This window comes from Pogoniulus pusillus, chromosome 4, assembly GCF_015220805.1.
Source record: "Pogoniulus pusillus isolate bPogPus1 chromosome 4, bPogPus1.pri, whole genome shotgun sequence".
Taxonomy (NCBI): domain Eukaryota; kingdom Metazoa; phylum Chordata; class Aves; order Piciformes; family Lybiidae; genus Pogoniulus; species Pogoniulus pusillus.
In genome coordinates this window covers 1130186-1142593 of record NC_087267.1, presented here as the reverse complement: position 1 = coordinate 1142593, position 12408 = coordinate 1130186, and the positions used below count along the sequence as shown (strand labels likewise).

General features: G+C 48.0%; 1 protein-coding gene and 1 long non-coding RNA gene across 6 annotated transcripts in view; one reads left to right on the top strand and one right to left on the bottom strand.

Annotated features, from left to right (window-relative positions):
* The window catches only part of ACSS3 (acyl-CoA synthetase short chain family member 3), a 35043-nt gene extending 27303 nt beyond the window's left edge, over positions 1 to 7740 (top strand). For 2 of the 5 annotated variants that reach the window (XM_064141919.1, XM_064141910.1), the window contains 6 exons: positions 1139 to 1202; positions 3413 to 3494; positions 4091 to 4213; positions 6467 to 6566; positions 7023 to 7198; positions 7454 to 7740. In XM_064141919.1, the coding sequence (XP_063997989.1) occupies positions 1139 to 1202; positions 3413 to 3494; positions 4091 to 4213; positions 6467 to 6566; positions 7023 to 7198; positions 7454 to 7573 (665 nt within the window). In that variant the 3' untranslated portion in view covers positions 7574 to 7740. The remainder of the gene's footprint in view (positions 1 to 1138; positions 1203 to 3412; positions 3495 to 4090; positions 4214 to 6466; positions 6567 to 7022; positions 7199 to 7453) is intronic. The other 3 variants (XM_064141913.1, XM_064141915.1, XM_064141923.1) reach the window with 3 other exon arrangements.
* LOC135174628 (uncharacterized) lies at positions 6630 to 8184 on the bottom strand. Its single transcript, XR_010302036.1, has 2 exons — positions 8075 to 8184; positions 6630 to 7520 (listed from the first exon to the last, which is right to left on the bottom strand). It is a non-coding gene; the product is annotated as an uncharacterized LOC135174628 (long non-coding RNA).
* Between the last annotated feature and the right edge of the window lie 4224 nt (positions 8185 to 12408).

The window sequence follows — 12408 nt, the reverse complement described above, 5'->3', positions numbered from 1 at the left end:
AGCCAGGAAGAAAGGGAGCTGGGGGTGCTGGTAGAGAGTAGCTGAAGATGAGGCAGCAGTGTGCCCAGGTGGCCAAGAGAGCCAATGGCATCCTGGGCTGGCTCAGGAACAGTGTGGCCAGCAGGACGAGGGAGGTTCACATTTCCCACTTTGAAGGTGTCTTTTAATTTTCTGTTCCACATTTCTTTTTTTGGGGGATTTGGTGCTGTTACTGCTCCCAAAGCACTAGTATTACTTAAGACTTGCTGTGCTTAAGGCTGAATATTAATAAGGTCATGAGATTATTCTGTGTGGGTGTGCCAGTTCGAGCCTAGCTGGGAAGTTTTGGTGAGAAGAATTAGATGCCAGGCTGTGAAAAGGAAACAGTGGTGATGGCTGCTGCACTTATAGGCTTGCTGGGATGGATAAGAACAAGGACACAAATATAGATTACAGAGTTTGCTCTCTGGCTTTTGGGCTGCACTTCTCTCTCTAACCTAACTTGCTGTCTGACTAATCCTTCTGCTTCTAACCCCCTTGGCTGACCTTCCAAACTCACCTTGAACGTAAGGCAAAGTCTGGGGTAAGGTAGAGGGGTGGTGAGAAGGTGTTAGGGTGATTGGGAGCCCCTCCTGGGGACTCAGGTTTCTGGGAGGGCTGCTGTGCTTCTGTATTACTTTTTAACTTGTCTATTTCTGTCCATAGCTGTAGATACTGTCAATACCTGCTCATCTGTTGTGCTAAGCTGTAAATGTCAAGCTTCATTGGATTTTCCAGAGCCTCTAAGTCTAGTCTGGGTGATTTTCCAAAGTGCTGGGGGCAGCTAACACCCAAACCATCACATTTGCACTCCCACATATCCACTCTGAAATGTGGCCACCTTTCCTATGAGGGTGGTGGAACACTGGAACAGGTTGCCCGGGGAGGTGGTTGGGGACCCCATTCAAGGTGAGGTTCAAGAGGACTCTGGGCAACCTGGTCTAGTTGAGGATGTCCCTGCTGACCACAGAGGGGGTTAGACTAGATGACCTTTGGAGGTCACTTCCAGCCTGGACCATTCTATGACCCTGCAGTTTGATATCTCTGGAGACAGACACTGTCCTCTGCCTAAAAATACACTACTTAACAGGACTTCCTTTCCTCTATTACTTTTTTACAGTGATGATTCTGGATGAAAATAAGGAACCAGTGAAAGCAAAGACTTTGGGAAATATTGTGGTAAAGTAAGCAAACTGAGTATCTCATAGTTAAGAGGAAATTCTTTCCTGGGTTGTCTTTTTCTGTAGCTTTTTGTATAGAGCTAACAATAACAGGAGTAAAGAGAGCTGAAGAGCATGTCTGTCTCTGATACTGATGCCAAACTGCCAGATCTTCTTACATCCATTCAGGTTGGGAATTTGCAGATGAAGCTGTGTGACCAAATGAGTTGAGTGTGTATTGCTGGGGGGATTTCATCAATTACAGACAGGTTTACCACTTTCTTAATTGTTGGCACGGAGCAAAGCCTTCCTGAAGGCATGTATAAGCTAGATATTGGATTGTTATCTTCACTGGTTTGTCTCTCCCTTCAGTGAAACTGTACAGCAGTGCAAATTGACATGCTTGGATTTATGGGTCTGATGCTGCATCCTCCTTCACTGTCTCCTAATTCCAACTGATGCACATAGAATCATAGAATCAGCCAGGTTGGAAGAGACCTCCAAGATCATCCAGTCCAACCTAGCACCCATCCCTGGCCAATCAACCAGACCATGGCACTAAGTGCCTCATCCAGGCTTTGCTTCAACACCTCCAGGGACAGTGACTCCACCACCTCCCTGGGCAGCCCATTCCAATGCCAATCACTCTCTTTGCCAACAACTTCCTCCTAATATCCAGCCTAGATCTCCCCTGGCACAACTGGAGACTGTGTCCCCTTGTTCTGTTGCTGGTTGCCTGGCATCAGAGCCCTACCCCAACCTGGTTGATTCTATGATTCTATGATTCTAACCTGTTGCCCTATCCAACTATCAAGACAGAAACTACTTGAGTTGCCAGAATCACATAATTCCTTAGATTGGAAAAGCCCTTCAAGCTGATGGAGTCCAATCATTAGTTTCACACTGACCAAACCAAACCCCTCAGCACAACATCTCATCACCATGAATCACTATGGTTGGAAAGGAGCACCAGCATCATCCAGTCCAACCTTCATCCCAGCAGCCTCCATCACCAGACCGCAGCCTCAAGCACCACATCCACTCTCCTTTTAAACACCTCCAGGGGTGGTGACTCCACCACCTCCCTGGGCAGCCTGTGCCAGTGCCTGACCACCTGCTCAGGAAAGAACTTCCTCCCAACAGTCAACCTAAACCTCCCCTGATGCAACTTGAGGCCATTTCCTCTTGTCCTATCATTAGTAACTGGGGACAAGAGACCAGCTCCAGCCTCACTGCAACCTCCTTTTAGGTAGTTGTAGAGGGCAATAAGGTCCCCTCTCAGCCTCCTCTTCTCCAGACCAAACACCCCCAGCTCCCTCAGCTGCTCCTCATAGGTGATGTTCTCCAGGCCTCTCCCCAGCCTCGTTGCCCTTCTCTGCACCCACTCCAGCACCTAGTTGAGGATGTCCCTGCTTGCTGCAGAGGGAGTTGGACTAGATGGCCCTCAGAGGTTTCTTCCAACCTAAACTGTTCTCTGATTCTTGTACAGTAATAACAGGGAGTGACCTTGAACCTGGCCTAGTTGCTCTTGACCCCTCCCCAGGGGTGTGTCTGAACCCCACCGGGTGATTCAGGTGACCCATGGTTAGCCTGCTCCCCCTTCCTGTCTAAAGGTCTGTAAAAGCAGGGGGACTGCCTGTTCCACTCGCTCTCTGCACTCCCTGCTTTCCAGCATCACCATCCTGTTCCTGCTTCTTACCACGAGGCCATCACCCACGAGGAGGACAAAGCCATCACCATCAAAAAAATCTGGCTTTATTTACACATTTTGTACTTTGCCTTTTCCCTTCCCTATACCTTTGTCACTTCCCTACCTCAGAGACCTTTTTCATTTATTGCTAAACTTTTCTTCTTTTTAACTTCCAAATCAGAGTGAGATTATTTCTTTGGGTGTGCTTACCCCTTCCTCTCTCTACATCTAATCCCTTTCTTTTGGGAAAGCAGGGGGAAGAGGGAAGGGCACTCTCTAAATTGTTATTGGTTCTATCTAATGTATTTGGGCCTCTGGGAATTGAAATTAGAACTGAGACAATTCTATATCTTCTGTAAAAGGTCCGATCTGGATACAGTTCAGAGCTCTGTGCCTGTGCTCACAACAAATACATGGTCTTTATTAAGAGAAGCTCTGGTTAGGTTGTATAGCCAGTGGTTATCTACCTGAATAGGAAGTTTGAATGAATGTAATTGTTATAGCTGTGTTCCTTACTTCTTCCCTCTGCTCTTTTTAATTCAAGGTTGCCTCTGCCTCCTGGAGCATTCTCAGGTCTTTGGGAAAATCAGGAGACATTTCACAAGTTATATTTCCAAAAATTTCCAGTAAGGATTCTGAAATGAATTATTGATCTTTTGTCTTCTGCCTTAACAGGCTACAAAATCTTTCTGGAAAGGGATTTTATCTAATGCATTATGTATTTGATGACATAAGATTGGTGAAGAATCTTACAGCAATAAATCTTCGAAGCACCCAAAGCTCAATTTGGAAATTAATTAGAATCATAGAATCAGGGTTGGAAGGGACCACAAGGATCATCTAGTTCCAACCCCCTGCCATGGGCAGGGGCACTCTACCCTAGATCACGCTGGCCAGAGCCCCATCCAGCCTGGCCTGAAACACCTCCAGAGGTGGGGCCACAACCATCGCCCTGGGCAACCTATTCCAGCCTCTCATCACTCTCATGCTCAACAACTTCCTCCTCTCATGTTGAACAACTTCCTCCCCACATCCAGCCTGACTCTCCCCACCTCCAGCTTTGCTCCATTCCCCCAGTCCTGTCACTCCCTGATATCCTGAAAACTCCCTCCCCAGCTTTTTTGTAGGCCCCCTTCAGATGCTGGAAGGCCACAAGAAGGTCACCTCGATGTTCCTAGTACTGTTTCTGAGTTTATTTTTGGTTGTGTTGTGTTTTGTGCAGGGATATTATGATACTATGGATGCAGGTTATATGGATGAAGATGGCTATTTGTATGTCCTGTCTCGAGCAGATGATGTGATCAATGTTGCTGGACACAGAATTTCATCAGGGGCAATTGAAGAGGTTAGTATTGCCTGACAGTAAAGTGGGAGAGTGAAGGATGAATAAAGCAAGCCAAGACAGAAAATTTCACAACATGTCTCACCTTTTTGCTGGGTTTTGTGTGTGTGGGTTTGGTTTGGTGTGGGTTGGTGGGTGTTTTGCATTTGCATTGATAATTTTAACCTTACATTGTTTCTGGTCTTCCCTCTGAGTGCTGTGTCCAGTTCTGGGCTCCTCAATTCCAGAGAGATGTTGAGGTGCTGGAAGGTGTCCAGAGAAGGGCAACAAAGCTGGTGAGGGGCCTGGAGCACAAACCCTAAGAGGAGAGGCTGAGGGAGCTGGGGGTGTGCAGCCTGCAGCAGAGGAGGCTCAGGGCAGAGCTTATTGCTGTCTGCAACTACCTGAAGGGAGGCTGTAGCCAGGTGGGGTTGGGCTCTTCTGCCAGGGAAGCAGCAACAGAACAAGGGGACACAGTCTCAAGTTGTGCTGGGGGAGGTTTAGGCTGGATGTTAGGAGGAAGTTCTTGTCAGAGAAAGTGATTGGCATTGGAATGGGCTGCCCAGGGAGGTGGTGGAGTCACCATCCCTGGAGGTGCTCAAGCAAAGCCCTGATGAGGCACTTATTGCCATGGTCTGGTTGATTGGCCAGGGCTGGGTGCTAGGTTGGACTGGATGATCTTGGAGGTCTCTTCCAACCTGTTTGATTCTCTGATTCTCTAATCTTTACATTAATACTTGCACTTAGAGTTATTTGAAATTAGCTGTCCTAAAGTCCAAGGCATCTGGATAAGCTTTTGGATAGATTGAAGAGAAAAATTACAATGATTTGAGAATTCCAGTTCAACATAAAACTTCCATGGACAAGTGACAAACTGGAATGACACAAACAGGCTACTATGAGATAAGGTAATAGCATTTAAATCTCCTCCACTGGGGTCCTGTTGATGCCTGATAGGTAGTGATGGTGAATGTCAGATTACAGCAGAGCTTTTCTTTCGTTGCACACCGTACCAGTCTGCTTGTCCACAATTCATTGCTGTTTCTTCTTCCTTTTGTAGTTTGATTTTCCTTTTCATTTTAATTAATCTTTTATTTTTTCTTTGTAGCTTCCCTTCCAGTTTCTCCTTTTAATGTTCCTTTCAGGTTGTTAATTTTAATCTTAATAGTTGTTGGTTAACATGGTTATGGAAGACATTCTAGGAATAACACCAAGCAGAGCTATTGTTATCTAGCAAACATTCAAACAATGAACAGAGAGAGAGAATCCCCATGGTCAATATGCCGCCTGGGGTCAATGTGCTGCTTGCCCACTAAATGGGCCCAGGCTCTTTCTGCTCTATGGCAGAAGGCAGTAGAGAATCACAAAGAGGCATTGAGCATTTACTCACAGATTATTGTTACCCACAGGTATTAGCCACAGTCCAGACAGTGCCCAGATGCTTTCAGGGGACTCTGTCTTGTTGGACATTGAGGCTTGAATCTTCCTGGCTCCTGGGGACAGGACACAGACAGTCTCTGCCCTTGTCTGCTGGCTTCCTCTGGATGATCTGGGTCTGTGCCCAGGGACTCCAGGCAGCACCTTCAGGTGCAGAGGCAGATGTGGTGCAGTCTCAGCACGGTGTCAGCTGCCCACACAGGCTGATTGTGTGCAGGCATCCAGGGCCTGCTGCTGGTCACTGGTGGCAGTGGAGTTCAGCAGGCAGCAGTAAGGCAGTGTGCAATGGCAGCAGGGCTGGGCACAGCAGAGAGAGCAGGCACAGAGCAGGGCAGCAAAGCAGGGAGGCAAAAGCAGGTTGTTCACCTGCCTATCTCCTTTTGTCAATGTGGGCTGAGATTAATGGCCCCTTGGGCACAGAATAGCCAACCAGAATAGCAGTTAGCCAAACCTTACCATATTAGGCAGGGTCCACAGGCCTGGCTCCCCCAAATATGGGAACAGCACAGGCCTTGCACCCAGTAGGCCATAAGCTAGGCACATGGGCTGACACAACTGCGTTACACAACCTGGGCCCTGGGCAGGCCAGGCTTTATGGCACCAGGGCTATTGTGTCTGTTTGATAGGTAAACAGGTACAAGCCTGTTTTGGGCCTATGGGCCCTCCATGACATGTGTATGGAAGCATAGCTGTGTGTGCAGCTGCACAGATGTGTGCTGACCAAATGCCTATTGCTGTCAACATGGAAGCAAGAAGTCTCTTACACCTGTCCATGCCTATGGAATTTTTTGACTGCAATGCTGTTATTAGTTCAGTTTTGTTCTGTTTTCTGCCCCTCAGTGTGTTCTCTTCCACCACGCTGTGGCAGACTGTGCTGTCGTGGGCCAGGAGGATGCTTTGAAAGGCCACGTTCCGTTTGCGCTCTGTGTCCTGAGAGAAGGTGAGAGCTCACCAACATTACTGAGACCTGGGAAAGTCCCAGAGCAGGTAAAGTGTGGATGGATTTCTTGCTAACAGGGGACATGAATTGATAACCATGAGCAAGCTGTGCTGCAGAGTGCCCTTGAGCCCATCCCGCAGGCAGGAACTGAGGCGGTGAAGCAAACCCCCACGTCCAGCTGCAGGAGGCAGGGTCTGCTGGCCACAGGGGGCTGACCCTACAGGTTGTTTATATAAGCTCAACCTATCTGCACCTCACACATAGCCTTAAGCCTACCTGTAGCTTCCACATGTACCAATCTTGACTAAGCTAGCTCTGCACAGCTCCCCTAAGTTAGCATGTAGGTTGCTGTATCACTGCAATAAGGAGGAGAAAAATGATCTAACCATATTGGTGCCACAGTCTGTTACTCTGGGGTGCAACACTGGCAGTAAAGGACATTAACTTCTTCACTAGGTATAAAAACAGATGAGAAGAAGATTTTTGAAGAGATTGTTGAGCAAGTTCGAGCTAATATTGGTCCGGTGGCAGCCTTCCAGAAGGGGATGTTTGTGAAACAGCTCCCGAAGACACGCTCCGGCAAGGTACCGCGGTCGGCTCTGTCTGCGCTCGTCAGTGGGAAGCCATACAAGGTACGGTGGAGATGTAGACTTGAACGAATCAGGCACACATGCACATCCAAGGACACCACATCATGGCTTTGGTTCTCTAGACCAGCCTGCAGCTGGCCCGTGAGTGCAGCTAGTGGAGTATATTGTACTTCTGCTGTAGCTGAACCAAAAGACGTTCCTGTTCCAGAGGTTTCCAGATGATGCATTTCTTCTTGATTGCTCCTGAAGGTTCTGTTTAGCAGGTCCTCTTAATGAAATTCTGTTTTGCTCTTGCAGGACACACTCTACTATCACATGCTTCTGTCTGTCCTTCCTTTTCAGATCACACCAACCATCGAAGATGCTAGTGTGTTTAAACACATCGAAGAAGTGTTACAGAAACACAAAATGGGATAAGACATGGATAACAAACATGTCAGTTACTTCAGCATGCACAGAGACATTCTTCTAGGAAATACCACATTTGCAAAACCAGGGAATGATTTGGGACTATTTTCTTTTACTTCTGGAATGTTCTTTATTGTACTGTCACAGCATAATAAAATCTCTGCACCTTGTCATTATGTAAGGGATATTAACATTGCTAAGAACTGGAGGTGCAAACCCTACATTTCTGTGGCCTTAAAAGGAAGGAGTTACTGGATCAGCTGTCTCAACATTATCACAGGATGTTAGGGGTTTGGAAGGGGCCTCTGGAGATCTTCGAGTCCAGTCCCCCCCTGCAGGACACACAGCACAGGGGTGTATAGCACAGGTCACACGTTCAGACATCCAGGATGTGGTCACTGACCTGCTGTGCCACTCAGATGTACACGAGTCTGCAGGGCAGGATGGGCTGCACCCAGGAGTGCTGAGAGAGTTGGCAGGCTGCTTGCCAAGCCACTTCCTGTTACTTACCAGAAGTCCTGGCTAACTGGGGAGGTGCCAGTGGACTGCAGAGTAGCAAATGTAAGGCCTATCTACAAGAAGGGCAGAAAGGAAGACCTGTCAGTCTGAGCCTTTTTCAGTGGGGACTGCACACAGCTGAGCCCTATAGACCTGTTAGTCTGACCCTTTTTCAGTGGGGACTGCACACAGCTGAGCCCTATAGACCTGTCAGTCTGACCCTTTTAGAGTGGGGACTGCATGCAGCTGAGCCCTATAGACCTGTTAGTCTGACCCTTTTAGAGTGGGGACTGCATGCAGCTGAGCCAATCATGGTGAACAAGGTCAGCCATAATAAAATTGCACCTTTCAGTCTGTGCTGTACCTAGCTTCTGTGCCATGTAAGTGCATTAGGTAGATGTTTGCTCAGATAGTTGATGTAGTTGAAAATCTCCATCTGAACAGGGAGTAAAGTCATGTAAAGACTAAACAAATGTGACTGATGCTTTATGGTAGATGAGCTAACTGTGCAGCCTAGCAGTTGCTGTGTGAGGTAGTTTTGCTCCTCAGAGATCTCCTGATAACTTTCTTCCTATATACACTGCAGTCAGTTGAAGATGGATTATTCAGGTACCAAGGCTTTATTTAGCAGGAAGGCTGTGCCAAATTATGGGCTGCTTTGCAGAGACTGCTGGTTATTGTTCAGTTTTACACTTAGCAATGTGTGCCTAGCAGGGCAAGAGAAAGCTCTTGTGAGGTGTCACTGATGTGAGCTTTTTTTTTTCAGTCAGTGAGATGCTACAAGGATCTTACCACAGAGATATTGTGGCATGTTCATGAGGTATGTGACCATCAGGTTTTTCATGCAATGGACCATTGTGTGTTTGCTGTAGTCACCCCAGCTGCAGTAATCACATTGTCATTTCAGAAGCAGGGGAAGGGGACTGGATTGTGACAGCAGAAACCCTCTACTAAAGATACTGCAGTAGGATGTAGGATAAGAGAATTTCCTAGATCTTGTGCAGTTTTCCCAGTAAATTAATTTCCCAGTGCCAGAATTCTTACCTGGTTAGAGTAGAACTACAGCTCATGTGGAGGACACAGGGATGTACTAGGTTTTAGGTAGCCATAGATCAAGACTGAACTTAGAATGCTGCATCCACTTCTGCCGCCCTCATTGCAAGAAGGATGTGGAAGTGCTGGAGCATGTCCAGAGAAAGGACATGAGGATGATCAGAGGGCTGGAGAACCTCTGCTATGAGGACCGACTGAAAAGGCCTGACAGACTAACAAGGCCAAGTGCAGGGTTCTACACTATGGCCACAACAACCCTAAGCAGCACTACAAGCTGGGAACAGAGTGGCTGAGAGCAGCAGGAAGAAAGGGACCTGGGGGTACTGGTAGAGAGTAGCTGAAGATGAGGCAGGAGTGTGCCCAGGTGGGCAGCAGAGCTAGTGGCATCCTGGGGGGGCTCAGGAGCAGTGTGGGCAGCAGGACAAGGGAGGTTCTTCTGCCCCTGTGCTCAGCTCTGCTCAGGCCACACCTTGAGTGCTGTATCCAGTTCTGGGCTCCTCAATTCAAGAAGGATGTTGAGGTGCTGAAACATGTCCAGAGAAGGGCAACAAAGCTGGTGAGGGGCCTGGAACACAAATCCTATGAGGAGAGGCTGAGGGAGCTGGGCCTGTTTAGCCTGGAGAAGAGGAGGCTCAGGGGTGATCTTATTGCTGTCTACAACTACCTGAAGGGGCACTGTAGCCAGGTGGGGGTTGGCCTCTTCTCCCAGGTAATCAGCAATAGAACAAGGGGACACAGCCTCAAGGTGTGCTGGGGTAGGTATAGGCTGGATATTAGGAGGAAGTTCTTCCCAGAGAGAGTGATTGGCATTGGAATGGGCTGCCCAAGGAGGTGGTGGAGTCACCATCCCTGGAGGTCTTCAAGAAAAGACTGGATGGGGCACTGGCATGGTCTGGTTGCTTGGCCAGGGCTGGGTGCTAGGTTGGACTGGATGATCTTGGAGGTCTCTTCCAACCTGCTTGATTCTATGAAAGAGTTGGGGCTGTGCAGGCTGGAGCAGAGGAGGCTCCCAGGTGACCTTCTTGTGGCCTTCCAGGATCTGAAGGGGGCTGCAAAAAAAATAAGGAAGGACTTTTCAGGCTGTCAGGGAGTGACAGGCCTGGGGGGAATGGAGCAAAGCTGGAGGTGGGGAGAGTCAGAGTGGAGGTGAGGAGGAAGTTGTTCGTCATGAGTGGTGAGAGGCTGGAATGGGTTGCCCAGGGAGGTGGTTGAGGCCCCATGGCTGGAGGTGTTTCAGGCCAGGCTGGCTGAGGCTGTGTGCAGCCTGCTCTAGGGTAGGGTGTCCCTGGGCATGGCAGGGTTGTTGGAACTGGCTGCTCCTTGTGGTCCCTTCCAGCCCTGATTCTATGATACTGTGAATAATACTCTTTTTAAAAGGTATTTTTTATTTTTCCTTCCTGTATTTTTGCCCTGTGAAATAAATCTGGAGCAGGCCCTCCTGGGGCAGGATGCTTGCAGCTTTGCTTGCAACACTTCACGTACTCTTTCTCCAACACACTTCATCCCTCGCTGCTCCCTGAGTTTGAGCCTGGGTGGTGAGAGCGAGGGCTGGGAAAGAAATTCAGTGAACTAGGAGCTGTAAGCACTCAAAATGCCGTTTGCCTTTGTGGCGTCCTGGGCTAAAATAATCCCGAAGGAGGCTGAGGAAGAAGAAGAAGGAACAGCAGCATCGATGTGGGTTAAGCCTGAGTCCGGGTAGGTAAAAGCCACTCCGTGTTGGCAGGGTTCGGTGCTCCCTCTTGTGGCAGACTGGCGTAAATGCAGCCTGACTCAACCTGTCGCTGGCTTCTGCTCCGCTAGGCGTATCTGGCAGCCAAACGGTCTTAATGTCGCTGTGTACCAACCTTAGCAGCCTCGTGAACACAAATAGCCCTGAATTCTTCTCTTTATTGATTACAGGGGGAGAAAAGTCTATCACCATCTGATTGGCTTAAGTTGCCAAATGACAATAGACAAATGTTTGGGTACATGCAAACACTGCAGATCAAAGCGCTGAAAGAAATAACTAAAAGGTAGGTCTTGAGCTAAGATCAGGCTGCCCAGAGAGGCTGTGGGGTCTCCTTCTGTGGAGCCTTTCCAGGCCTGTCTGGATGTGTTCCTGTGTGATCTGTGTTAGATAGGATTGCCCTGCTCCGGCAGGGGGGTTGGACTGGATGATCTCCTTGGGTCCTTCCAGCCCCTAACATCCTGTGAGCCTGTGCAATTGCCATGCCCAACACAGAATAAAGCCCCTAAGAACAAAGCAGAGCTGTGAGGCTGAGTGAAGGACAGTTCAACACTTGGTATCAATCCTGTGATCAGCAAAACAGCAAGTAGGTATGTGACTATTAAGTAGGTCTTACCTTAAAACTTCCCATTTATGCAAAGAATGAACAACAGTAACAGCACCAAACAAAGCCACAGCAGGTAAGTGTTGCTCTTCTGAATTTGTTACACACCATCTATTAACCAACCACTCTGTCTCTCAGTTATGTCCTCTGATAAAACTGCCTTGGGAAGTCTCAGCAAGGCCATCTTGGCTAAAAGCATAATGTTACACAGCAGCCTATCTAACACCCTGCTACAGTGAGGAAATGGGGAGGCCTGGCTTTTCTTTTTCATTGTGGAATACATCTCTGGAAATAAGAATCTTTTCTATTTCCAGAATAGCATAGAATTAGAGTAGAATAAAAATAAATAGACTAGAATAAATAGAATAAGTAGAATAGAATTAAATAGAATCTACTCTATTTAATTTTCCAATGCTGACTGTTGTCTGAATGTCCTGGAATGAAAAGGTAGCTCTTGGTAAAGCAAAGTTCTTCTTGGTCCACAGGTAGTGTTGCAGAGAGGGGTTTTAAACCATGGTTTATTAAACTGCACTCTTCTTTTTTTTCCCTTTAAACATTTTTTCTGGCTTTGTTTGTTTTTAAGAGTTGAGCCCTCGTGGTGCTTCTTTCTAGATACCTAACATTTCCATTTGGTCTTCAGTGGTCTATTTTGGCTCCCAGTTTTCAAGTTCTATCATTCTTACATCGTCAGAAGCAGATGTTCAGCTTTTAAGTGCTTGCCTGGCAGCAGAGCCCAACCCCACCTGGCTACAGCCTCCCTTCAGGTAGTTGCAGGCAGCAATGAGCTCTGCCCTGAGCCTCCTCTGCTGCAGGCTGCACACCCCCAGCTCCCTCAGCCTCTCCTCACAGGATTTGTGTTCCAGGTCCCTCACAGCTTTGTTGCCCTTCTCTGGACATGTTCCAGCACCTCAACATCTCTCTTGAATGGAGGAGCCCAGAACTGGACACAGCACTCAAGGTGTG